Raw genomic sequence first — 27,884 nt, forward strand, 5'->3', positions numbered from 1 at the left:
TGCAAAGATTTTGAACTGGGTATGATATTACATGCCTAAAATTCCAGCACACAGGAAGTAGAGCCAGTAGGATTAGGAATTCAAGGCCATTCTCAGATACATACTGAGTTTGAGGCCAAACTGGGCTATGAGATCTGTCCCCAAAAAGAAAAAAAAAAAAAAGAGTTTGAAATTATAATTTATCTATTGTATTGATTTTTCTTTATTATTGTTTCAGGGTGTTTTATATGCATATAATGTGTTTTGAGCAAATTCTCCCCTCCCTATGGATTCTTCCTATATCCCACATCACCACTTTTCCCTACCAAGTCCACTTAGTGTGCTATTACGTGCATGGATGTAGGCAATCTACTGGGGTATGAGCAGCATTCTCTCTTCCTCTCCTAGCAGCCATCAGTTGACAGTGGCTTTTCAAGAAGGGATAGGACTTTGTGAACCCCTTCCCCATCTATATTACATGACTGTTTTAAAATACATGATACCTTTATTCTTTGGAAATGTCCTACATGCCTAAAATGTATTGTAGTCATATTCACTGCCCAGTCATCCTCCCTAATCTTCCAGATCCACCCTCCACCCTCTCCCAACTTTTCGTACTTTTTAAAAAATGACCAAGTCTAATTTAGCTGTAGCTGCTCATAAACTTCTCTGAGTGTGGGGCCATCCACTGGAGCTTGGGTGACCTACTGGGGGCTGCACCCTTAAAGAAAACTGACTGTCCCTCTTCCATAACGTCACTATGTCAGTAGCTCCTCAGCTAGGGGTGGGGAGGTGGGGCTTATGAACCCCTCCCTCTTCCATGCTAAACTGTTGACTGCCTTGATCTTGTATCGGCCTACTGCAGAAAGCCCAGTTGCTGTGAGTTCATGACTGCAGCAAGAGTCCAAAAGACACTGTTCGCTCTGGTCCTCCTCAAACTCTAGCTCGTAAAAACTTTTTGTCCCCTCTTCCTAAATGTTCCCTGAACTGTGTGGGGAGGGCCTGCATTATAGATGTCCCATTTGTGGCTGAGCACTTCATTGACACGTATTCTCTACTTTGATCAGTTGTGAATGTCTTGCATGAATTTTTGGAATGTTTTAGAATTGCAAGAAACACTGTTAAAGTTACATTTTTCTACATTGTTCTTCTAATGAAAAGTTAATAAGCATGACTGCTAACAAAACTCAGCTATTTATTCAGGGGAAAGATTGATCTTGTTTAAGGGCTACTGTCACCAGGCAAAACATTACAGGGGAGTGAAAGATGAATAAGATAGTACTTAGGGGAAGCCATATCTTGGTGAGTATATTTAGTGTAGGGTTTCATTTATGAAGGTGGTTTTAGGTGTTTTTATTGTTTAGTTGCTTTGCTTTGTTTTCCCTTGATATGCCAGGTACTGTATTTCACTGGGATCCAAAGATGTTAAGATTAAATCTTAAAAAGAATTCAGAATTTAGTTAGGAAGGTTAATAATGTTAATAAATGCTCATAGCAATGCAATGATTGCTATAGTAGGGATGCAAATACTTGGAGAAATGAGCAAGTTGGTTTTAGAAAAGATATATTTAAGCTAAAGGATGAATAGGGTCATTTCATTAATGATTAAAATGGGAAAAGCTTTTTAACCACTTAAGAGTTTCAAAGCAATAAAATATCATTTGGAGAATTTAGAGGTAGCTCAGTGTGCCTAGAGCCAAAGCAGGGAAGTGATTGATGTAGCTGGAGAGGGGCAAAGACCTTTTGTGGCCTGCTAAAGAAGCTTAAGCTTTATATTGCAATTAAGAGGAGCTACAGAAGTATTTTGAGCTGGGGAATAACATGAGATTTTTATTTCATGAAGATTATACTGTGGTACTATTGGGATTGGAGGGAAGGAGCTAAGAGTAACTGACTCAAAGGCTTCCATAGTGATGTTAGGGAAAGAGTGATAGCCTGATCAATGGCAAAGAATGGCAGTAATGGTAAGAAAACACTTGAAAGTATTAGAGTAAGTTAAGTGGCCAGTTGATCACAAAGGAAGAAGAATTGAATGTATTTGCCAAGGAATATAAAAAACAAAGGTTGAGAATTCTTCATGAATATTAATATCCATATTCACAATGTATTTCCTTAACAAGATTTTCAAAGCATGGGCATTAAAACTTGAACAGGCTCTTTTTTACTTCATGAATATTGACTAATATTGATAGCATACATTACTTGAGTAGGCTTTTAAGCAGTAAATGACAAGATGCATCTGTTACTCATTTCACATGTATAATATTCATACCCATGCCAAATGAGTGTAGTATCAATTTTGTAGCATTATTTTAACTATTAAGTGAAATTGTATGTAAAGTACTTATTATTGAGTCTGGCACCCTATGATAATTTGATAAGAGCATTGTTAGTTATGACTTCTAGTTCTTTTTTTAAGATTTTAACTTTTAACTTTTAATTATGTATATATGTGTGTGTTAAATGTGGGTTTGTGCACATGAGTGCAGTGACCATGGAGGCCAGAAGAGGGCATAGGATCCCCTGAGACTTGAATTGCAAACAGTTGTGAGCTGCCAAGTAGGTGCTGGGAATGAAACCCAGGTCCTCTGGAAGAAAGTGCTCTTAGGAGGTACCCAAGAGCTGTTTCTCCAGCCTCAGCTTCTAGTTCTTAAGGGAGAACCATGGATGACTTTATATCACAAATACCTCGGATGGAGTAGGCTGAGCTGTAATAGTAAATGAGTAAATGAGCATTAGTTTATTGAACTGACAGTTTGTTTTGGTAGGTTTGGACTGGATATTTAGTCAGTTAAAGCTCTTAAAAATAAATTTTAGTTTCATTTAAGGCTAAGGTACTTCTTCATTCTTTTCTTTCCCGTGTTTTTATTAGGAATGAATTTCAGCCCTTTATTTCCTTCTAATTTTGGAGATTTTTCTCAGAATGTTTCTACACCTACTGAACAGCAACAGCCATTAGCCCAGAATTCTTCAGGGAAAGCAGAGTATATGGCTTTTCCAAAACCTTTTGAAAGCAGTTCTTCTATTGGAGCAGAAAAGCAAAGGTACTTGTTTGTATCAGAATCCGATGCTTTGATAGAAATGGGCCACCAGCCCAAACCTTGTGGCCTAAGGAAAGACCTGTGTCAACAGGGCTTGACCTCTCCAAATAGGATCTGTCACCTCCAGAGCATCCATCCCAAGCTGTAGCAGTTCCTGGACCACAAATCGGTAGCAGAGGGGAAGAAAATAGCAACCGCCAGGGTTACCACGCTTGTGGGGTACAGGCCTCACTGTACCCTCTTAACAGTTGTATTTAAAGCAATAAATTAAAATGGCCACAAAAAAAAAATCTGATGCTTTTACTACTCACGTAAATTTTTAAAAATATTACATTTAGTGTGTGTGTGTGTGTGTGTGTATGTATGTATGTATATATGTGTGCACACATGCGCATGTGTGTATGGGGGGGTGTCAAAAGACAATTTGAGAGAGTAAGTAGGTTCTATCTTTATACCATATGGGCCCTAGGGATCAAACTCAGGTAATCAGGCTTGGCAGCATTAACATGCTGATCTATATTGGTGGCTCACAATTTACTTTGTGACACAGGAGAATTTTTGTGATTGTGTAGTTTGATACAGATTGGTTATATAAAAAATAGTTATCCCTCGATCTTAAGAACTGATTGATGATCGTTGTCCAACTGCCAGAGTTTTGGTCCAGGGTATCTTAAGAGATTCATATGACATCACCAGAAATGTATGATTTATTCTTGATTTGATGTTTGTCTTTAGGTTTAAAAAGTTCAGTGTTTATCATTTTAGTATTGAAAACCGATAGTAACTGCTAGGAAATAGTTGTTTGACTCATAGCCTCTGAAGGCCATTCAGATATTATTATATTGAGTATTATTTGATTATAAAAACAACTTTTAGCTGGGCATGGTGACACATCCTTTGAATCCCAGTACTTGAGAGGCAGAAGCAGGCAGATCTTTGGAGTTCAAAGCCAGCCTGGTCTATATACTGAGTTCATGCCAGTGAGGACTACATACTAAAATTCTGTCAAACAAACTTTTATCTAGGAAGTTTTGATGGTACATGATATCAGCCATAGTTAGGGTTTTATATTATTATTATTATTTTGGTTTTATCAAGACAGATTTTCTCTGTGAGCTTTGCATGTTTCCTGGAACTCACTCTGTATCCCAGGCTGGCCTTGAACTCACAGAGATCCGCCTGCCTCTGCCTCCCTAGTGCTGAGATTAAAGACATGTGCCACCAACACCCGGCTAGGGTTTTATATTCTTTCTTTCTCATGTTTATTAATTTTTAATATGATAATCTCCCTAGCTATAATCTCTGACACAGTAGTGTAAAAGAAGAGGTCTGGCTCCAGCCATCATTCTTTAGGCATTTTTACAGCTATATAAATAAATTTTTATAATTACATTAATAATCCAGACAATTATTTTGGTAGCTAACTTAAAAAAAATCTCTATAATCTTTTTTTAGTTTGTTTGTTCTCAGAGAAAATAGGCAAATTGAGCACACGTAAGGAACAGCAGGCAAGGCAGCTTACGAGAACACGCCTGCAGCCTCGTTGTTTTCATAAAAACAAACCGAAAAACCTAGAAGAACGAAAAACTTAGATAGCAGTTGGACCCAGTATTCTGTTAGAAATGTCTTTGTGATTTTTTTCTACCTGAGCCCTTTATAAATATGTAATCCACAGTATACCCCCACTTAGTAATCTGATTGGACATGTCTCAGTTTCCTAAATTAGCATTTGCCACTGTTCATTAAATCATGAACTTTGGAGGGACACTTGATGGATAAATAGATAAATCTTAGAATTCCTGTGTTACAGTCACCTAGGAATTATTTCCTCTCCCTGACATTGTTGACTCCTTCTTATTAGTTATCCTAACGGTTTTATCTGTTAAGTTCCTTGTTTCATTATGAAAGCATTAGAGCTTGACACAGGGATCAGTTGCCATTTAGAAAGGAGATTGAGTGAGTCACAAGCGATGAGTATTTATGCAAAGCTTCAGTGAACTAGGCCTCCTATTGTGATTTTTTCCACTTTATTATCCATGTTTTATATACCCTCAATATGAAAACTACTTTGATTTTGCATTAACTATGTCATTGTTTAGGATGGAACTACATAGCTTTTTTTAGCTACTTGAATTATTTCAAATTAGGTATCTTTATCTTACCAAATCTGAACTATCATAGATAACATAGATAGCCCAGGTTAAGTGACTAAAGATAATAAGGAAGCTAAGACCTAGTAGTGTTTTATAAAGGTCATAAAACTTACAGTAAAGTGCTAGCAAGTAAATATTTTAAGCCAGGCAGACCATACTCTCTCTGTCGTAGACAATCTTCTATGCAATTTTTATATTAAAAACAACAAAACAACAACAACAACAAAAAAAAAAAAACCAGCCAGGCCTTTAATCCCAGCACTGGGGAGGCAGAAGCAGGCAGATCTCCGAGTTTGAGGCCAGCCTGGTCTGTAGAGTGAGTTCCAGGATAGCCAGAGCTATAGAGAAACCTGGTCTTGAAAAAACCAAAAAAAAAAAAAAAAAAAAAAAGAAAGAAAGAGAGGGAGGGAGGGAGGGAGGGAGGGAGGGAGGGAGGGAGGGAGGAAGGAAGGAAGGAAGGAAGGAAGGAAGAAACCAGCCACTGTCTATAAAGATGAGAGTGACTGTGCACTCACTGTATTTTATAGGGACTGAAATGTGAATTTCGCTGGGCTTGGTGACACGTGCCATTATTCTCAGCACTCAGGAGCTAGAGGCAGGAAGGTCTTTGTGAGTTCAAGGCCAGCCTGGTCTACAAAGTGAGGATAACCAGGGCCATTACACAGAGAAACCCTCTCTAGAAGAACCAAAGAAGAAAAAAAGAAATGTGAATTTCATGTATAACTTCCATATGCGGAATATTTTTCTGATTTAAAAAAAAAAAACTCTTAAGAATAGAAACAAAGCCAGGCAGTAGTGGCATATGTCTTTAATCCTAGCACTGGAGAGGCACAGGCAGGGGATCTCTCTGAGTTCTAGGGCAGCCTGGATCTACAGAGTGCGTTCCAGGATAGCCTGGACTTCCCAGAGAAACCCTGTCTCAAAAAACCAAAGAATAGAAACAGACAAACCTTCTAGTTCACAGGTCATCTAAAACAGGTATTTACTGAATTTGTTCTATAAGCTAGAAATTTCTGACTCCTGAGTTAAAATATATAGGTCAGTATCTCCCAAAAATACTCTTCGTGAACATTTGCTAGGCTCTATGATAAAAAGTTGTATATTTCTTTTTTACACTTGCTCTTAAGACATTATAAGTACACTGGCATATAAAGAGTTCTGAGAAATCCTGCGTACCTATTTAATTTTATTTTGTATATTTTTAAAATAAGTGATGGCGGCATTTAGCAGATAAAATTTGAGAAATGACATTAGACCAACAGAAACTACTCAGTGAGTAATGGAGTACACTAGTGGAGTGGCCATTTGTTTTCACAAATTCCAGTTTGTGTGAAATGCTTTGAGCAACTCATGTAGATTCACAAACTATCAGCTCAATTCTTTCACAGCCTTTTCTACCATGTTTTGCTTGTTATGTCTTATATCTTTGAATTTATATTTTCTTTCCTACTCTTTACATCATAAATGTTAGTTCTTTGATTTAGACTTTGCCAGTAAAGGATCCAAGATAAAAGTAATTTGTAATACGTAGTATTTACACATTGAATGCATGTTTTTGTGGAAACATTTTTCTAGCCTGATGATTCTATTCACCTAAATTTATTCCGTATATGGAGATTTCAATAGATATAAATAAATCTTAATTGTGATGTCTAAAACTTTTTTATTGGTAAGGAATCAGAAACACCCTGAAGAGGAAGTTGAAAACACCAAGACACCATGGTTATATGATCAAGAACGGGTAGTAGAAAAACCACTTTTCAAGACTGGATTTGCAGTATCTGTAGAAAAAGCTACAAATAGTAACCGCAAAAATCCACCAGATACAAGCAGGAGAAGACGCCAGTTTGATGAAGAATCATTGGAAAGCTTTAGCAGTATGCCCGATCCCATAGATCCAACAACAGTAACTAAAACTTTTAAAACTAGAAAAGCATCTGCCCAGGCCAGCCTGGCTTCTAAAGACAAAACTCCCAAATCGAGGAGTAAGAAGAGGAATTCTACTCAGCTGAAAAGTAGAGTTAAAAATATTGGTAAGTTTTGAGATTTGTTGAGCATTTATAGTATAAATACAAGAAATGTTGGGCTTCTTAATTTGACATGCTGACATTTTTATACAGCTAGATGTACAAGTATTGTTGAGACCCACTTCAGCCATTTTTAGTTAACTCTATGGTTTTTAAATTCCTAAGTAGCATTTAATGTAAGTATTTTACATTATTTTTATTTATTCTTGTGTATCTTAAAATTTCTCATTTCATATATATACATATATATATACACATAGACATATGAGATATATATAGTATATATGTACATATCTACCAACCAGCATGTTTTCCCTTCCAGTGTCATATCCTTTCCTTCCTTCTTTCCTTCCTTCCTTCCTTCCTTCCTTCCTTCCTTCCTTCCTTCCTTCCCTCCCCTCCCCTCCCCTCCCCTCCCCTCCCTCCCTCTCTCCCCCCTCTTTTCTTTCCTTTCCTTTCCTTTCTTTTTCTTTTCTTTCTTTTCTTTTCTCTTTTCTTTTCGATAACCAACTAATTCCAATTAGTGCAGCCCATATGTGTATGGTGTGGAGCCATTCACTGGAGCCCAGGAAATGCTGATAGTAGGAACACTTTCAAGGAAGAATGATTCTTTCCCAGCAGCTATCAACTGTCAAGACTCAGCTGGGCAGATGTTCTCTTAAATTTTATGTTACTGAAAAGTTGCCTAGACTGTTTTTTTTCTTGGCATTTCAGTGTTATACCAGGGTACTACATTGAATTTTAATCAAGTCTTCTTCCTAGGTTCTTGATGAGTCGTTTAATGGGCTTCTGATTCTTAATACAGTGTTGGTTTGGTTTTTGTCTTTTTTTTTTATTATTGTTTTTGGTTTTATGAGACAGGGTTTCTCTGTGTAGTTTTAGTGCCTGTTCTGGATCTTGCTCTGTAGACCAGGCTGCAGGCTGGCCTTGAACTCACAGAGATCCTCCTGGCTCTGCCTCCCCAGTGCTGGGATTAAAGGCGTGCGCCACCACCGCTCAGCTACAGTGTTCTTTTTTATTACCATAAATAAAACCACTTTTAAAACAGGTTTACTTATAGATAAAGTAGTGCTTCGTTGAATTTTGTTACTGAATATCATATTAAAGTTCTCTTTATAGCACTGCTATGTGTACTTGCTTTTAAAAAGTAGGTTCTTCTATGCTTTTTTTAAAAGTTTACCAAAGTACTAGATTTGAAGCAGTTTTTTGTTTTTTGTTTTTTTTTTTTAGTTAAACTCTGGAATGTTGTAAATAAAGATCACATGCTTAATTTGGTTAAACCAGAGACCCATTCAAGTAGATCATGCTATTTTTCTTTGAGACAGACCCTATGAACAATCACATAGTTTTGGATTTCTTGGTTCTTTGTCCCCACAAATATTCTGGTATATAACTGAAGGAATGTGAGCAATTTTTATTGTAACGTTCTCTCATTTAGCTAGATAATTTGATGTGCTGGGGGCAGTACTCCTTAAACTTTTTAAAGTTTCATATGGACTCCCATAGAATACTGTTTTAAGTAGAGATTCTGATTCATCAAAAGACTGAGGCAGGATTATTGAGAGTTCAAGGTCAGACCCGGCTACCCACTAAAACCCTTTTTAATAAACAAGCAGACAAAAATACAGATTCTGCTTTAGTTGGTCTGGAAAAAAATCTATGTTATTGTGAAACCCCTTTATTTCTTTTTTTAAATTCCTGAGAATTTCATGTTCTGTAAAATGAAATATCAAACCCAACCCCATTTCCTTCATCCAACTCCCCACATATTCCCTAACATGTCACCTTCCCAACTTTGTCTTTTTTCCTTTGAAGGTCTAAAATTTTTTTATTTATGACAAAGTGTTGCACGATCTCTTTCACTGGTAGATGGCCTTGAATAATTCATTCAAGAAAGGTTGTTTAGTCCAACTTTATGAAACCTGTGTCCTTTGCATACTGATGGAAACACTGCCAAAACTTGTTCATATTTCTGGATCAGACTGTAGTTGTTAGAGTAGGCTTGAAAAAACACAAGAATCCTGCCCAGAACTGTGAGCAACTCTGTAGAGCTGCTGGTGACCCGTCTTGCCTTCAGATGGCCAACAAGGGAAAAGACTGTCTTTTTGGATAAGTCCAGTTAGTGTTGCGCATATGGGTGGGTCATCCACTAGAGCACAAGAAGTGTTGCCAGTGGTAGGAAACACCTTCAAAAAGACTGAGGTTTTCTCCCCCAGCAGCTGTCAAGTGCCAGTCCCTCTTAACAAAGGAGTGAGGCCTGAAGAGTACCTCTCCCGTCTGTCTGTGCCAGAGTTTGGCTGCCTTGATCTTGTGCAGGGTTACTATATCTGCTGTGGATTTCTGAGTTCTGTAACCATGTCATATCTAGAAGACAGCATTGCACTGCACTTTTCTCCATCCTTTGGCCCTTATGTTCTTGCTACCACCTCTTTCGAGACATACCTGGAGCCTTGGGACTTAGGGGATGCTGTTGATAAAGATCCTATGTAGGACTGAGTATTCCATTTCTTTTCAGCATTTTGACTAATTTTGCATCTTTGCAATGATTGCTGTCCACTGAAAAAAGAAGCCTTTCTGACCAAGACTTAGAGCATCTCACATCTATGGATATAAACAGATATTTAGAAGGCAATTTTACCGTGACCATTTAGAAAAAATAGTAGCAGGTTCGGTTCTAGGGCTTAAGACCTCCGAAGCCTTGGGATTTTGATCAAGATTATAGTACCAGGCATGAAATTTCCTCCTTTGGAGCAGGGCTCGAATCCTGTCAGTCAGTATTGCACCAGTGGGCACATCTTGCCATTCCGTCTGTATTGTGGCATGCAGGATCCAGCACTGGATAAGATCGTTGGTGTCTTTTCTCTCTCAGCAACCTTCATAGCTCTTTCTGACATTATGAAAACAAAGGAAGTTTCCCTATTGGTTTGAGATTGATATCTCTATGGCCTACAACCATAGTGTGTGCTGTCTTCAGCAGTAGGGTCTTACCATGGAATCAGGGTGGGTGTCTTAGGGTTTCCTTTTCTGTGATAAAGTGCCATGACACCAAAAGCAACTTAGGGAGGGAAAGCTCTAAGTCAGCCTTCAGTTGTAAGCCATCATGAAGGGAAGTCAGGGCAGGAACCTGGAGTCAGGAACTAAAGCAGAGGCCATGGAGGAGCGCTGCTTACTGGCATGCTCCTCCTTACTTGCTTAGCCTGCTTTCTTCCAGGACCACCTGCCCAGTGTTGGCATCGTCCGCAGGGGGCTGGTCCCTCCTGTATAGTCATTAATCAAGAAAATGCCCAAGAGACTTACCTATAGGCCAACTGAGAGCCCCACTTCCCAGATGACCCTACATTGTATCAAATTGATATAAGACTAATCAACACAGTGGGTAACCAAGGATAGCCTGTGGTATTTTATATACCTTTGGAATCTCCCTACCAATAAATTGTAGGGAGGTATCTCCTGACTTACATTGCAATTTTCATATAATAATTCATGTCCTCTGGGAGCTACATTGTCCACCAGTGCAGGGTAATTCCATGCAGACATTTCTTTTTGTTTTTGAAATTAGCTTACTAACATGGTTTCCTTCATTTTGGCTAATTCACAATCTATATCTCCTCTTCTACTCGTCCCCACCTCCATTCTTGCTTAGTCCTTTGCCCCACCTGCCCCACTGTACCCTTTTCTTCTTTCATAGCACGTGTATTCTGCTATAACTCCAATTATATTTTACAAATGGGTTTTGAGGTAGTAGACTTTAACAGGTCTTCCCATACCCCTTCCTTTGGATTGGCCTTCCTTACAGCCCCTTGGTTTTACCCATGCTCCCCAAGCCTTTCTACTCCCAGTAGTGTCCCTTCCCAACTCCAACCGAAAAATGCCCCTTCTGGCTTCCTCTTGTGCTCCAAGTTAAACACACATGGGACAAATGATTTGAAGCTAAAATTTGCATATAAGAGAGAACATGCAACATTTGTTTTCTCCACCTAAGTTACTGCACTCTTAATTCTTTTTCTAATTCTTTGCATTTAATCTGCAATCATGATTACATCTTTCTTTACTGCTGAGTAATACTGTAATGTGTTCTTATCCATTTGTGAGTTGATAGACATACAGGTGATTCTACTTCCTAACTATTGTGGAGAGAGTGGTAGGGAACTTTAAAATGCAGCTGTCTCTGTAATAGGATGTAGTCTGTTGAGGATAAGCCTAAGAGTCAGATAACTGGATCATATGGCTATTTCTAGGTTTTGTTTTGTTTTGTTTTGAAAAACTTCCCAAATGATTCCCAGCATTGCTGCCCAAGTTTACATGCCCACCAACAGTATGTAAGAGTTCCCCTGTCACAGCATCTGTACCAGTATTTGTTGTCATTAGTAATGCTGATTATGGCCATTCTGTTTTGCCATATATATGGTTCAGCTTTTTTATGTTAGGGCAAAAATTGTTATTCTGATCTTTGTACTGTCTTCCTTCATGTGTAATTTTAAAAATATCTGCCCAAATAATATTCACATTTGTTCAGCTGGCATTCACTGCCATCGTTAAGGCCCCATTTCACAGCAGAATCAAACAAGATAGCACTAAAATTGATTTACATATGGCAGAATCAAATTGTTCAACTACACTCTTGCTTTTTAGAATATAAGCCATTGATAAGGAACATTGACATTTATAAGCTCATTAGAAATATACAGACTTTTGGAGCCAGCCTGTACTAAAGAAATCAGTATATACTGTACCAAGACTCCAGAGCAACACTGAAACAAAATGATCCAGGAGACAGTTTCATCTTTAGCCATTTTATAGTCCACTGGTGTCCTGCAGAAGTGAGTCAGAAAGTTCTCCTGTTTCATTAGAAGCTGCGAGGGTGTAAGCATGCATGTTTTTTTTTTTCTAGTCAGCCTTCCAGAGAGAGAGGATAGATAGTAAGTGAGAATGGGCCACATAGCAGCCCCGTGTTCCAGGAAGCTGATAAAGAGTAGGTCCGCTCTTCCTTGAGTGGCTGTTTGGATGTATGCACGGCCTTCAGAATGCCATGGCTGATGCCTTTCCTGACACTGAAGGCATAAGTAGAAGTGCTGCTGTTCATGTAGCTGCTCCAGTCGGGCGGAGTCCAACAACCAGATATGAGAGAGTTGTGGACAGACATGAGAGATGAGAGCCTCAGGGTGTTGTGTGTCCATCATGCTTTCACAGTACTGTCTCACCTGGCCAGTGTTAATATGGAGTATTAACCTTTACTAATTCTGCTGTTCCCCTTGAACGAACTTGACCTGCTTGCTCACATTGTAATTGAAGTTATTTGAGAGGCCAAGTCTGGAGGATTGCAAGTTTGAGGCCAGCTTGGGCACCTTGTGAGATACTATCTCAATAACAAAACAAAACCCAAATGCCCTAGAGATACCTCGTTAGTCACACATTAGTACCTTAACTTAGAAATCCAGATCTTGGGTAGGAAGGATGGCTCATCATGTAAAGATGCTTGCCACCCAGCCTAGTGACCTAGGTTCCATCTCTGAGATCCCCATTGTGGAAGAATGAACAGATTTTCCAAAGTTGTCCTTTGACCTCTACATGCTGACACAGCTAAACATATACATAATAAATAAAATTTAAAATATAATATAAAAAATAAAAAGAAACCTAGCTCTTGTCTTTAATCATTTTAATTTGGGTCTTTTTCCTCCCTTTGTAAATATTATTTTAAAATTATTTATTATAATATATATTATTATTATTATTTTCTCTTCTTTGTGTGTTTGTGTGTGTGTGTGTGTGTGTGTGTGTGTGTGTAGAGAGAGAGAGACAGACAGACAGACAGACAGACAGATACTATAGGGTCAAAGTCCCCAGGTAGATGCCCTGTAGCATATGTGTGAAGGTGAAGAGACAACTCCATGTAGTTGATTCTTTCATTTCACCTTTATATGTTCTCCAGGATCAAATTCTGTTTCCCAGGCTAACATAGCAAGTGCCTTTAGGCTGAGCCACCTCTCTGGTCCCTCCCTCTTTAAAAAATTTTCTTAGATTGTTTTAATTTACATATATGAGTGTTTTACCTGCATGTTTGTGTGGGCACTACATGGCTGGTGCCATTGGAGGTCAGAAGAGGCCATTGGATTCCCTGGAAGTGGAATTATGGATGATTATATGTCGTCACTGTGTCACTGCTGGGAACAAACCCAGGTCCTCTGGAAGAGCAACAAATGTTCTTAAACACTGAGCCATCTCTCTAGTCCTCCACTCTTTTAAAGAATATTACTTATTCTTGGACCCCAACACCAACTCCCCTCTCCTACTCTTTCCCCAAACACATCCTTCTTCCTTCATGTCCTCTTTTTTTTTTTAATTATTGATTTTTATTTCACATGCATTCATGTTTTGCCTGAATGTATGTCTGTATGAAGGTATCAGATCCCCTGAAACTGGAGTTACAGGCAGTTATGAGATGCCATGTAGGTGCTGGGAATTGAACCCGGGTCCTCTGGAAGAGTAGCCCGTGCTCTTAACCACTGAGCCATCTCTCCAGCCTCTTCTTTTTTAAAACAGCTCACTGTATTTATTGGTCATTTTTCTATTTCTGTGCTAAAACACCATGACTTAAAGCAACTTATAGAAGGGTTTCCTTGGGCTCAAGCTTCCAGAGGGATGAGAATCCATTGTGGTGAGAAAGCAGTAGCCATAGCAGCTTGAGGAAGAAGCTAAGAGCTTATTTTCTGTCTTGAACTACAAGCAGGAAACAGAGAGCATGAACTCGAAATGGTGTGAATCTTTAAACTCTCAAGAGCCTGCCTTCAGTGACATAACTTTTCCACCAGTGCCACAGTTTCTAAACTCACACCACACAGTGCCATCAGCTGGGGCTCAAGTACCAAATGTCTGAGACTATGGGGGACACTCATCCAAACCACCACACTCAACACTCAGTGAATACAGTTACGGGCTGTGTTAATTAACATAGGTGTGGAGCCGACCACTGGAGTGTGAGCAACCTACCAGTGACCACTCCCTACTCCAAGAAAAGTTCCTCCCCCTCTCCCAGCACCCACCAACTGTCTATAGCTCCTCAGCGAAAGTGGAGCCTCATGAATCCCTATCCCATGGAGGATGGTTGACTGGCTTGATCTTATGTGCAACATATGCAGGTAGCTATAGCTGTTCTGAGTTAATAAATGAAACTGTCATGTCCAAAAGACAGCAAGCCACAGTGGTCCTTCCTAGTCTCTGGCTCCTATAGTCTCTCTGCCTCCTCTTCTACAATATATCCTTGGCCCTGCTTGGGAGACTAACAGATGTCCCATTAATGCTGAGCACTTAACAGTTATTTTCATAGAACTTTGACTAATTATGAGCCTCCACATTAACCTATGCCCACTGCAAAAAAAAAAAAACTTAACTGATTAAAGTTTAGAGCAGCATAATTCTATGGCAATGAGTGTAATATTTAGAAGAGTTTGAGAACATGTTTTTTAGCAAAACATTGGTAGTAGATCCCCATGTAGGGTCTATAATCTTCTAGTTGCGGACTTTTTGAAATAGGTTTACAGTACCAGGTGTGAATTCCCTCCTGTGGAGCAGGCCTCAAGTCCAGTCAGAGATCAGTTACCTCATAACACATTGCCACTATTTTACCAGTGACTTCAGATAGGTATTGCAGCATGCAGGGTCCACCACTAGGTGGGGCTGCTGATGGATTGCTTTCCTCCCCCGACTAGCCTGCATAGCATCTTTAAGCTCTATAGAAGCCAGAAGGGAGGAAGTTTCCAGGTCAGTTCCAGCTTAATTTTGCTATGTCCAGCATCCAAAATGTATAGTGTCTTTAGTAAAGGAAATCTTATCTACTTATGATAGACAGCTATTTTCCCTCTATCTTAGAGTTTTTATTGCTGTGATAAAATACCATGACCAAAAGCAACTTGAGAAGGGAAGGTTTATTTCAGCTTACACTTCTACATCAAGCCTATCAGCAAAAGGAATCAGGCAGGAACTGATGCAGCGGCTTAGGAGGAACTTCGCTTACTGGCCTGCTTAGTCTGTTTTCTTTCTTTCTTTCTTTTTTAAAAGCATTTCTTTTGATTTATTTATTATGTATACAGTGTTCTGCCTGCAGGTCAGAAGAGGGCACCAGATCTCATTACAGATGGTTGTGAGCCACCATGTAGATGCTGGGAATTGAACTCAGGACCTCTAGAAGAGCAACCAGTGCTCTTAACCACTAAGCTATCTCTCCAGCCCCTCAGTCTGTTTTCTTACTGCAACCAAGAACACCTGCTCAGTGTTGGCACCACCCATAGTGGGCTGGGCCCTCCCAAATCAATCAGCAGTACCTCCCAGATTTTGCTATAAGTCAATCTTATGGGTACAGTTTTTTTCAGTTAAGAATCCCTATTTACAGATATGTCTAGATTTGTGTCAAGTGGATAAAAACCAACCAGCATGTCCCTCTTTGTAGCATCTCAATAATAGGGTCTCTCTCTCTCTCTCTCTCTCTCTCTCTCTCTCTCTCTCTCTCTCTGAGGGGGCAGATTGACTGCATGTTTCCCTTTGTAAAGTACACAAAGAGAATTTTGTATGTATCCATAATCTATATTTAATTTCAATTAGAATTCATTTAATACTTCTCATGTGATTCAGTAATAGAGTCAAAAGTTTAATTCCATTTATGTAAATCTTGTTAGGTTAACATACCTATTTTTCTTCAGAGCAATTTGTGTTAATCAAACAACCATATGTATGGTACTCATACCGTTTTCCACAGTACTTTTGGTAGACATTCCCTTTATTAATGGACTTGTTTTATGTAACTAACAGTAATAAACTAGCCTTTAAGAGAACTCTTCCCGGTAAGTTTCATTCAGAATGGATAATAGTGACTAGGCTTCATCCTGAAAAAACAGTAAAGAAATCCTAACCTAAATTATGTTCTTAAAAATAGAAGAGGTTTGAAACCACAGAAGATATCACAGAGGCAGCACAATACTTGGGGGAACTTACTTGATATCATCAGAGCAGCTGTTCTGATCTAGGGGACATAGCAGTAAAGGTTCTTCTCTCACTTGTCTAGAATGACAAGGGTAAAATCAAAGTCTAGTCTTAAAGCTATGGTAGAAAAGATGCATGCAGCCTCTCCTTGGCCCTTCTGGTCTGCGGAGTAGTGATCTCCCGGAGATACTAATAGGCAAAGATACTAATGAACAGATATGTGGTGATCGTTTCTACCCTTACACATAAGTAAGCATTAGCTTTTGCAGCTGAGAGTAGAGAAAATACTTCCATGTTTTCGTATTGCTAGCTAGAATGTGGCTTGACCAGAAGAAAAATGGTGTCTGCTCTATACTCTTAGAATGTCACCATTAAAGCAACCCAGCATTTGTGTGCAGCCTTAGGGTGGTAAAATTTGTAGTTGGGCCAGTGAATATAACAGTGCATATAAAGAGAAAACTAGCAACCAGAGAGAGTTCATAGAGGCAGACTACCAGAACAAGCAAAATCTAGCAAAAGAATTATTTGAAGGAACTATACCGTTGAACAAAAGAAGGGCATATAAGCAGATTGAATTATAATATGTAAATTCTTTATAACTAGAGAAATGGTTTTATTAATTTTAATATTGTTTATTAAAGCAAATTACCAATTTTGAATCAAAGAAAAAAAAGAATTCTGTCTTTATATAGACCAAAATTAGTAGGTGATAAAAATCAATTGGAAGGGCTTATTTTAGAAGATTAAGAGAAAATCTTTATCTAAAGTGCTGTGAGTCATAAAGTAAAAAAGCAAGAAGCAATATTTAAACATATAATGAAGTGGTAAAGGATTTGAGAGTAGTACAGTTCAGAACAGCCAGCTTTTGTCCATCCAGGAAGGAATGGGGGACATCGCACATACATCGATATACAGGGTGATCAAATTCCTGAATATCAAAGATGAGTAAAAATCTATGTTCCCGGAGAAAAGAATAAGTTATATGCAAAAAGGAGCCTAACTGGCATCAAGCAGTCTCACATTCGATAAAAGAAAGATGAACAATACATAATCCAAATATACTGTAGAGGCAAATCCCTGTAATCCTAGCATTTGGGAGGCCAAGAAGGACTTGCTTTTTTAAAGCTGTTTAGTTCTATGTCCAATTTATTAAAACAAAGCAAGCAAACAAACAAGGGGTGCAAGTTACAGTGGGCTGGGACTGTAATGTAAGAATCCTGTGTTCAGCTAAGAGAGCAGGCTTATCTTGTCTGAAGCAAACCATGGAAACAACATATGACTCATAACAGATTAACTTTGTGTAAGGAAAGGTAAGAAGACAGTACCCTAGGTAGGCATGGCCGCATACACCTGCAACCCCAATACCGTGGAGGCTGAGTCATGAAGATTGCTGTGAATCTGATGAGCATCTGAACTACAGAGTGAGTGCCAGGCCAGATGGTGTCACAAAGAGCCCAAAAGAGACAAGACAAGGAGGGGAGGGGAGAGAAGAGAAACAGAGACACTTTTTTGTCCTTTGTTCTTTGTTTCTATGTGTGTTTCTGTGTGTATTCCTGGAGCTCAATATGTAGACAAGGCTGGCCTCTACCTTAGAGATCTGCCTGCCTCTGCCTCCCAGGTGCTGAGATAAAAGGCGTGCCCCCTACTACTCAGCTATGAGGTATACTCACAAACACATACACAAACCAATCTCAGTGTATAATTCAAAGGTAAAGTGGCTGATGCAGGAAGTTTGCTACAAGTTCAAGACTATATGTATCAAAAGAAAAAATTTAGCAACTGCTAATATATCAAAAGGATATTAGACAGTTGACTGTATAATTTCAGAAACATTCTCATGATTTGTTTCCAGAAAATCTGTATTAAAAGGAAAAAAGTCATATTCATAGTGTAGGTTAGATTTGAAGTCATTCCTAGTGAAACAAAAGAAAGCGAGTTAAGGACAACAAAGCCATTCTTCAGTGCCTATTGCATTGTAGAATGGAAACACTTCACAGACACTTCTGTCAGAATGGGAAACTAAAGAGGGACCCTTCTGCATTACCAGCCTGTTTAGTTTATCTTAGGACCAGAAATAATTGGAATAACTATTAGTAAAGAGAATACTTGTTTCTATTAGGGTTTTTTGTTTGTTTGTTTGTTTGTTTTGTTTTGTTTTGGTAAATAACTAATGTTAACAAAGTAAACTGTTGAAGTACCTCGGAACTGAATAAGTGGGCACACACTTTTCTTTGCTAACAAGAAAAGTAGTAGGCTTATAAAAAGTTGTATATTTTGGATAATATAAAAAAAGATTAAGTATAAAAACATAGCTACTTCTGAGATTTAAAAAAAATATAAAATTAAATGTAAGTCTTCTTCAAATTAAGTGCATTTAATTTTAGTCTTTTTTTTTTTTTTTGCCTTGGGTTATTTTTGAAACTGAACAACAAAAAGGCTCCAGCATATATGGAAGGATAAATACCTAAGAGTAGTCAAGAAAAGAAGCTAAGTGGGGCTTGCTTACCAAATCATTAAACATACTGTATAACTTCTGTGACCAAAAGAATAAAAAGGACTTGGAATAGAAACTAAAACAATGTCAAAAATAAGATACAGTGAAATAGGAGGGTTAATGTATTGATCAATATAATTGATTTTAATTCAGTGGGAAGAGGATAGATATAACCATCTATCCATATAGAATGAAATCTGTCCATATAACAATGAATATGAAGTTTAAAAACCTTAGGAAGAAAATGTAGTAGAGTGTTTCTGTTTTGTATTTCATAAAATTGAAAACGTGTTAGCTTGGAATCTGGAAGAGAATTCAGATCTTCTGTGATTTCTCTTAACTGTACTTTTAGTCATGGTGTTCTAATGACTATCAGAAGATAAATGAACTGTTGGAATTGATTCTTGTAATTCTTCCTTCTAAAGTTTATTCTGAAGGTATTCAAAGACATTATTTTCTATTCTGTTTATGCCAGGCCGTTATAGCGCTCTAAATTTAGTGTTACTTGTACTATTTTACTGTGGAAATCAGTTTCCCTTTCAGTCACGTTAGTTGCATCTGGTAACAGCTGTCACTTTTTTTACCCGAGGGTATGAAAGTGCCAGTGTGTCTAGCACATGTGAACCTTGCAAAAGTAGGAACAGACATTCAGCCCAGACTGAAGAGCCTGTTCAAGCAAAATTATTCAGCAGAAAGAATCATGAACAGCTGGAAAAAATAATAAAATATAGTAGGTCTGCAGAAATATCTTCAGGTATGTTCCTCTTTTTTGTTTATTTTAATCCAAGGAATTCATCTTAAATTTGAAAAGCTACACTAAAGCAAGTTTTAGTAATAGGCTTTCACAGATTTCTGTCTTGTGAAAGATTTTAATCATAGAAAAATGTAAACTAGAAATATTTTTTTGTTGCTGTGATCTCTTTAATGATCTGACACATTAAAAATTATTTTAAAATAAGTAATTGATATTAATATGGAATTCCTAATCGAAATTCTGAAAATCTTATCTAAATAGGATTTGATTTGAAATCTCATTACTTCCTTTCTTAAAACATTTGCTATATCATGCTTGTACTAAAGTGTGCGTCCCTTAATATAACAAATGTGGCCATCAAGGAATTGGTTCCTTTCTCACGATCCTCTGCCTTAAACTCTTTTCTTTTAGTGATACTGAATTAGAGCATTCCCGTGGCTGCCATGTTATCTTTTCCATATCACATCCATCCCCTTTTTGCCTCCCTCCCTCACCCCTTTAAGCTCCTTTCATTCTTAAATAAAATTTTATTTATGGAATCTCGAAATTGTTTCTGAGTCTAAGGTTGGCCACTTTTCACTTTCATTTCCATTCTTGCCTGTATAAACCTTTTCTATTATCTGAGTCACAGAATATAGTATTAAATTATTTTAGATGTTTGTGTCATCCTTTTGAGTGCTTTGGTGGCAAACAACTACTTTTATATTTTTACACTAAATTTGGTATAATACATGATAGGTGGTACACTCTCCGTAAGTGTTCATTGAATAGAGTCATGACTATCACCATTTTAAGTCAGCACCAATATTTTACTGATTTACAAAGAATAGGTACATCTCAGATACATAGAGAGAGTCGGTAAATATAGATTTATAATCTCATTTGTCTCCTTTGGTGAAAATGATCTCAGCTACCATTTGTATCATACTTACTACTTACATTTTTGTTTGTTTGTTTGTTTCATAGAATTTTTGACCAGGTCATTTGAGCCTCATAATGCCATTGTTTTGCTTCTGTTTTTCAGTACTGTTAAAAGGCTGGCAATATGAAATTGTACTTTCTTGTAAACTTTGCCAAACGGTGCCCTTAACTTAGTATATGTTCTTTGGAATTCACCCTAAGGGAGCAGAAGTGAGAAAAAAAATTGAAGGTTGTGTTGGCTGAACAGTCTGATTCTAGCTATGTATGAATAAAAATGTAAAGGAAAATAAGGATAGAAGAAAATATATCAAAACATTTGCAGTGGTTTTGTGATCTATAAACTCATTTATAGCTTCTGAAATGGATATAGTAGATAGTTGTTAGTTTTGTAGTTAGAAACTTCACATTTGCTTGTATTTTGAAATGGCTTTCTCAAGCTTATATTGCTAGGAGTTAGTAGCACTGAACTTTTTAACTATAAAGTACAGGATTTTTTTTGGAAAAATAGTAATTCTATTGTACTAGAAAAAATTAGTATTATTATTTCCACAGAAAGTTAGTTTTCCAGACCGTATTGTTGTCAGATTTAAAAAAAAAAAAAAAATGAATTCAGGCATGGTGGCACATGCTGTTAATTCCAGTGCTCAGAGGGCCGAAACAGGCATATCTGTGTAAGGTGGAGGCCAGTTTTGTCCACATACCGAATTGTCTACTAGCCAGGGCCACATAGTAATAACCTGTCTCAAAAAATTATTGAATTTTGGTGAATTAAATAGTTTTGAGTATAAAAATATACTAAATATGCTACTCATTAATATTCTAAAAGACATGTTTTTCACTTCCGTGACCCTAATATTCTCTACATTGTTTATTGATGCTTGTTGTAACTTGGCCTATAACATGCTAATTAGAGTGCAGCACTTATTGCTATTATTGGATTATGCTTTCCTCTTCTCCCACGGGAATTATAGGAGTGTCAGGGTGTTTTTATACTCCCTCTCCTCAAAAAAAAAAAAAAAACCAACCTCAAAGACAGTGCTTCACCGTGACTCTCATCATTAGTCACAGCAACTTTATAGCAGAGTTTCTTTAATGAGATTACATTCCATTTTAAATTTTAAAAGTATATATATTTTTTAAATAAAATAGTTTTGTTGCTTGTGTGTTTATGTACCACGTGCCTGACTAGTGCCTCTGAGACTGTAGTTGTAGGTGGTTGTGAACTGCCACATGAGTGGAGAATCGAACATGGGTCCTCTTAACCACTGAGTCATCTCTCTAGCCCATCTAATGAGAATGTTTCCAAATATAGCATAAACTATTCCTTGAAATAGCATGTCACTATAGGCAAACATTTTTAATTAATTGATTTTTCTCATTCACTTATTATAAGCGCTTTATGTCTTTACAACATGTACATATTTTATGTTCAACCTGTGTCTATCCTTTCCTACAGCACATGCTAAAATGCTAGAGCAGTCTAGCAAATCTAACAGAAGTGCATGTGATGAAGCACCAGGTAACAGTCTGCTTAGTTCTGGTGTCCATGTTTTTTACCTTTTTTTTATTTACTGAAGCTAAAATCCTTATGTTAGCCTGAATTTTTTGTGAGTCACAGAGCCTTGGCTCTTCTGGAGCTTTCTGTGTAGACCAGGCTGACCTTGAACTTGAGAACTACCTGCCTCTGCTTCCTGAGTGCTGGCATTAAAAACATGTGCTACCAGACCCAACTTGTTTTTTAGTTTTATGTATGTTGGTGCTTTGCCTACATGTATATCTGAGTTGGATGCCCAGGGCTAGAGCTACAGACAGTTCTTCGCCACCGTGTGGGCTCTGGGTCCTGGAAAAACAGCTAGTACTCTTAACTGTTGAGCCATTTTTCTAACCCTGGAATTTCTTTTCTTTTTTGGATTTAACTTAATATATCTATGTTTCTGAACGTAGAAACATAAAATACTCATATTCTAAAGTCTTTCATTTATAATTTGCTGTTGGCAAAACTGCCTGCCTTTCTTGTTTTGTTAACATGAAACCTAGCTAACACATCTGTAAAAGTAATAGAAACTGTTTTTGTAGTATTGTTTGAAAGTTATTTGTTTCATATATCTGAAATAGTGAAAAGCATTAAATTTTTTTGTAAGTAGATACAGGTGTTTTTATACCATAGCTATTTATTTTTCACTATCAGTCAATATTTGAAAAAAATTAAATAAAAACCAATGATTGGCATAGACTATAATAAATAAAGATCATAGAAATTTAGAAATATTCCAAAATGCTACTTTGATTCCAAAATACATATTTGTATTAGATACAGTCTTATATGAATTAGAATTACAAAAATATTTTACCTCCTACTACAGCAGTAGTGAGAGGGATTTTTTTATTTCCTATGATTCATATGATTTATAGTTATAAAAACATTTTCGTTCCTTTTGCAGCAGTATGTGAATGGAAAGTAAAGTCCTATTTGAATCCTTAGGAGTCTCTAAAGAAAGTTAAACAATGGCGAGAGTGTTGACTGAGCTGTTAAAGGCCCGGTTCGTCACCAAAATGTCAAGTGAAACAAGGACCCAGACCTACAGCAGTAGAATCAGGATTAGGTTGGCAGAGATTAGGGAGGTTTCTAGGATTAATTTTAGTTTAGGAGGAAAGACTGACATGAAATTTAAACCTTCTAATTGTATTTTAAAAAAGAGTTGAAGGTTGTAATTAATTAGGAGTAATTTTATTACAGAATAATAATTTTATCATATCAAACTATTAAGCCATAAATACACTACTTTTTTAGAGCTTTGAAAGAAACATTTTAAAAATTAAACTATAATTAACATGCTGTATATGGATTGAAAGTTTATATAACAAATAGTACCTCCTAGTCTGGATTTTTCTTCCTTGAAGTAGAGATTTCTTGGTTTTCATTCCTACTTAGTTAATGTTACTTTTATTTTAATATATCACATATGGATGTTTTGAAACTATTAAGAGAACCTTAATATATCACCTTTTAAAATGCATAGTGGTCTTAAGGAATGATAGGATAGGTTGCATGTCTTTTATGTTTGTGGGATTTAATACCTGGTCATGTAACTTAGCTAATTAGTGCAGAGGTTTTTTTTGTTTGTTTGTTTGTTTGTTTTTTAATCAGCATACATTACTGCTGCATTATCTTATCCCTATTCTGCAGAAATGATTACATCTTCATTTTCTTTTTATGCTTTTCAAATAAACGACATTCATTGAAACACTCAACTTTTTTTTATCTTTTTCTTAGAATCATTATTTGAAAAAATGTTCTACCAGCTAGCTCAGTCGGTAGAGCATGAGACTCTTAATCTCAGGGTCGTGGGCTTGTGCCTCACGTTGGATGCCAAATGTAGATGTAACCAACTGTCTTATTAAATAAGAAACACAGAACCAATGCAAAGAAGAAAGCCAAGAGATCAGAGCTAAGAGCCTTACCCTGCAGCTAGCCTCTTAAGCCAAGAGACCTCTCAGAAAGAGCGCTACTTCCTGTGTGTTTGTCTTTATATAGTCTTTCTGTTCTGCCTTCTCATTGCTTGTAAACCCAAACACATGACTGCCTCGTCACTGCCTGTCTATGGAGACTTCCAGGTCTTCTATGGTTGGGATTGAGATTAAAGGCGTGTATCTCCAATGCTGGCTGTATCCTTACACAGAGATCTACCTAGCTCTGTCTACCAAGTGCTGGGATTGAAGGCATGCACCACCACCGCCACGCTCTTGCTATGGCTCTAATAGCTCTGACCCCCGGGCAACTTTATTTATTAACATACAATTAAAATCACATTTCAGTACAAATAAAACACCACCATAGTAGCTAGATACTTGCAGTTCTACCAGTGTTCCAGAAAGATCACTGAATTTGGGTGTGGGCTGCTTTTGTCTTTGTTTCTTTTTCTAGAGAGAACACATTTCCTGTTTGTACCCTGAAAAAAGTCTAGGGCTAAGCATATGATTCAAGGTAGCATGTGTGAGGCCGTGGGACTGGTTTCCATCACTACACACCCCCACAAGAAGAGTATGACTTTAAAAGTGTTGTCAACAGTTTATGTGGCAGTATTTTAGATAAATAATATAGTGATGTAGAGTGTCTGTAAAACTGGCAACTATACTTGGGCACCTTCTGCTCTGATTTGAACCAGTTGTGTAAATATGACATTGTAGTGAAATTAACCAGTTATGGCATAATTGTGCATTATTAAGCCGCAGCATTTTTTTCAGCATTAATAAATGGATTTTCTTTTTAATTATGAAGTTCATATTACCAAAATTGTTTTAATTTAACTTATTGCATTCAGTGCTTATAGATTTCAGTCATTAGTCCCATGAAGTACATATAGTTTTCCAGGTTTTGTTTTTAATGTGGGTTTGGCTTAGTTTTCAGACCAGTTTTTGGCTATGTAGCCCAAGCTGCTAGCTTTAACTTTTAGCCCTTATGTTCCACACTGCTGGGTAGGCTTTACCACACCTGGTCAATTTTTTAAAATTGAGATTAATATTAAGTTTTAGTTAATATGATGCTGTGTGGCATCAGATATTGCTATTCTTGAATTTAAAAATTTTAATACATACTATTTATCTTGATGTTTTAAGATTATTTCTTTAAAAGCCCTAAAATAGAATTGTGTTCAGTTATAGCTTAGAAAATTATATAGATTAATAAGAGGTATTAGAAAGGTATTATATTGTTGTTATTTTCTTGATTTTTTTTTTTTTTTTTTTTATCTTCCAGAAACTGGAAGTGATTTTTCCATGTTTGAAGCTTTACGGGATACTATTTATTCTGAAGTAGCTACATTAATTTCTCAAAATGAGTCTCGTCCACATTTTCTTATTGAACTTTTCCATGAGCTGCAGCTACTTAATACAGACTACTTGAGACAGAGGGCTTTATATGCATTGCAGGTATCTGGTACCTCATTATTATTCTATCAGCTTACTCCATGTTTATATATGGTTGCTTTCTTAAGTGGAGCACATCCTTGCTCTCTATGTGTTTAGATTTATTTTTGGCTTTTTGCAGCATTTTATTTTAAATTTCTTATGTAGCTTCAGTATGTTTTAGGTTATCTTTACATGCATGTATGTGTGTGTGTGTGTGTGTGTGTGTGTGTGTGTATTTGCCTTGTATTTAATCTATGAAAAGTACTTAATTAATTTTTTCTTCTATCTGCCTCTGCTTTTAAGTTTGTAACATAAATTTGGAATGAAGTGTGTGTGTGTGTGTGTGTGTGTGTGTGTGTGTGCGCTGTATATAAATGTCTTTATTTCCTTATTTAGGATATTGTATCCAGACATATTTCTGAAAGTGATGAAAAAGAAGGAGAAAATGTAAAATCCGTGAATTCTGGCACTTGGGTAGCATCAAACTCAGAACTTACTCCAAGTGAAAGCCTTGCTACTACTGATGATGTAAGCCAATATGATATGTTAAATGTGAACATACTTTCAATATATAATAAACAAAAGTTGAAGTTATTGTCAGATTGTGGCTTTACCTAATATAGTTGATGTTTAGCTTTTAAAAAATGATAGAGAATGCTACAGTAGCTGGGCGGTGGTGGCACATGTCTTTAATCCCAGCACTCAGGAGGCAGAGTCAGGCAGATCTCTGAGTTCAGAGCCAGCCTGGTCTACAGTGTGAGATCTAGGACAGCCAAGGCTGTTACACAGAGAAATTCTGTCTCGAAAATACAAAATAACACACCCTGCAATAGCCACACATCTCTTTAATAGACATTTAAATAAGTCTTTGTTGTGTTCTTCAGAACCATGAGTAGGACAAATAGCAGTCAGATCGCAGAAAAACATGGACAAAAAAAGATGAAGAAAAAAATTTAATGTATTCTACTTAGACAAATGTCTGAATAAAATATAAAGAACATGGAAAATGGCAGGCTACTTTTATATGTTAGATACTTGGGAATGGCCTCTTTATAGGTTCAGATGTTGATTTTGGTTCTTGTATACCAAATGCTTTTTTTTAATAACTCAAGCACCTGGAGATCTCTGATTAGGAATAGAATAATTGGTTAGCAGACATCTACTTATAGGTAAAGTGCTGGAATAACATTGTTGTGGTTTTTCTCATTATTATAATGTTAACATAATGTTTTCTAAAGATACTTCTCCAAAAGGATATTTTGTCTTTTTTTGTTTGTTTGTTTGTTTGTTTTTCTTGTTTTTTCGAGTTGTCTCTTTTTTTAGATAAGAATAATTTGCTTAGAAACAATTGAGGATTTTCTCTTATTTTTTACTCTTAAACTCATGTTGAAGACAATTCCTCCTTTTTCTACTTAAAATTGTTCTTCACTGCTCTAAATCTTAGGCTACTGCAAAAAAAAATGTTTAAAAATTATATAGTTTATATTTTGTTGTGCTTGTACACATATAGTACATATATATGTATATGTTATAATGTGTATATGAATGTGTGTGTGTGTTATATGTGTTTGTGTACCTGTGTATAGAGGCCAGAAGTTGGCATGGAGTGTCTTCCTTGACACTCTATATTGCTCTCTATATTATCTTTTGAGACAACATCTCTCATTGAACCTGGTGTTTGCTCATTACTAGACATTGTGATAACTTGGGAAAGACTCAGTCCCATAGTTTTCATTTTTATAATGGTAAATAAATTAGGAAATGAATACTTAGTACTTTGATAAATTATTACAAGTAAGTGAAAGTGGTATGTTCCTCTTTGCAGGAAATGAAAAATGACACAATTGTCTATGAATTTATTCATTCATTTGGGGAAGAGGAAGAAATTACTAGATTATAGTAAGGATTATTGGATTTTATCATTGAGATAACTTGGAAAAGACTGATACAAAGTGACAGAAATTGTCTGGGTGACAGATGATAGAGATTAACTGTAGAGGATACAAAAAAGACCTTGGCTGATGGAAATTGTCTTTATATATATGATATATATATATATATATCATATCATATAATATCATATTATATATACTTATTTTTTGGAGAGAGGGTCTCACTGTGTAGCCCTGGCTGACCTAGAACTCTATATAGACCTGGCTGGTGAACTCACAGATATCTGTCTGTCTCTGTTTCCTAAGTGCTGTGACTAAAACTACCATGTCAAGCTAATGGTCTTTTACTTTAGAGAAGCTGATTATGTAAGTTTATCCATTTGTCCAAACTCATCAAACTATACACCTAAAATGAGTACATTATTATATGTTAATTGTGCCAAATAAAATATAATTTCATAAAATTATTAATGTCATGTTGTTCTTCACATATAAGACAATGAGTACATATAGTAAGTTTCTAGAGATAAAGTGTCCGTGAGAATGTAAAGATAATTTAAAATGTTAGCTATCAATTTATAATTTTTAATGAGTTGACTTTCTTATTTTTATTTAGCAAGGAAGTTCTCCAAGATTACTTAATATTTTAATTTTTTTAATGGCTCTTTAATAACTTGGGTTACATTGTGGTCTTGTCTGGGTAGAGTACTCATGTAATTTCTTTCTTTCTTTTTTTTTT

At 36.7% G+C, this 27,884-nt stretch overlaps 1 protein-coding gene across 18 annotated transcripts in view; it reads left to right on the top strand.

Annotated features, from left to right (window-relative positions):
* Positions 1-27,884, top strand: part of Pcm1 (pericentriolar material 1) — a 106,259-nt gene that overhangs the window by 58,205 nt on the left and 20,170 nt on the right. For 13 of the 18 annotated variants that reach the window (XM_028872330.2, XM_028872332.2, XM_028872333.2 and 10 more), the window contains 5 exons: positions 2,852-3,023; positions 6,848-7,206; positions 19,260-19,424; positions 25,102-25,274; positions 25,650-25,781. In XM_028872330.2, coding sequence (XP_028728163.1) covers positions 2,852-3,023; positions 6,848-7,206; positions 19,260-19,424; positions 25,102-25,274; positions 25,650-25,781 — 1,001 coding nt within the window. The remainder of the gene's footprint in view (positions 1-2,851; positions 3,024-6,847; positions 7,207-19,259; positions 19,425-25,101; positions 25,275-25,649; positions 25,782-27,884) is intronic. The other 5 variants (XM_028872334.2, XM_028872342.2, XM_028872344.2 and 2 more) reach the window with 1 other exon arrangement.

The sequence above is a fragment of the Peromyscus leucopus genome, chromosome 17 (genome assembly GCF_004664715.2).
Source record: "Peromyscus leucopus breed LL Stock chromosome 17, UCI_PerLeu_2.1, whole genome shotgun sequence".
In the NCBI taxonomy this organism is placed as follows: domain Eukaryota; kingdom Metazoa; phylum Chordata; class Mammalia; order Rodentia; family Cricetidae; genus Peromyscus; species Peromyscus leucopus.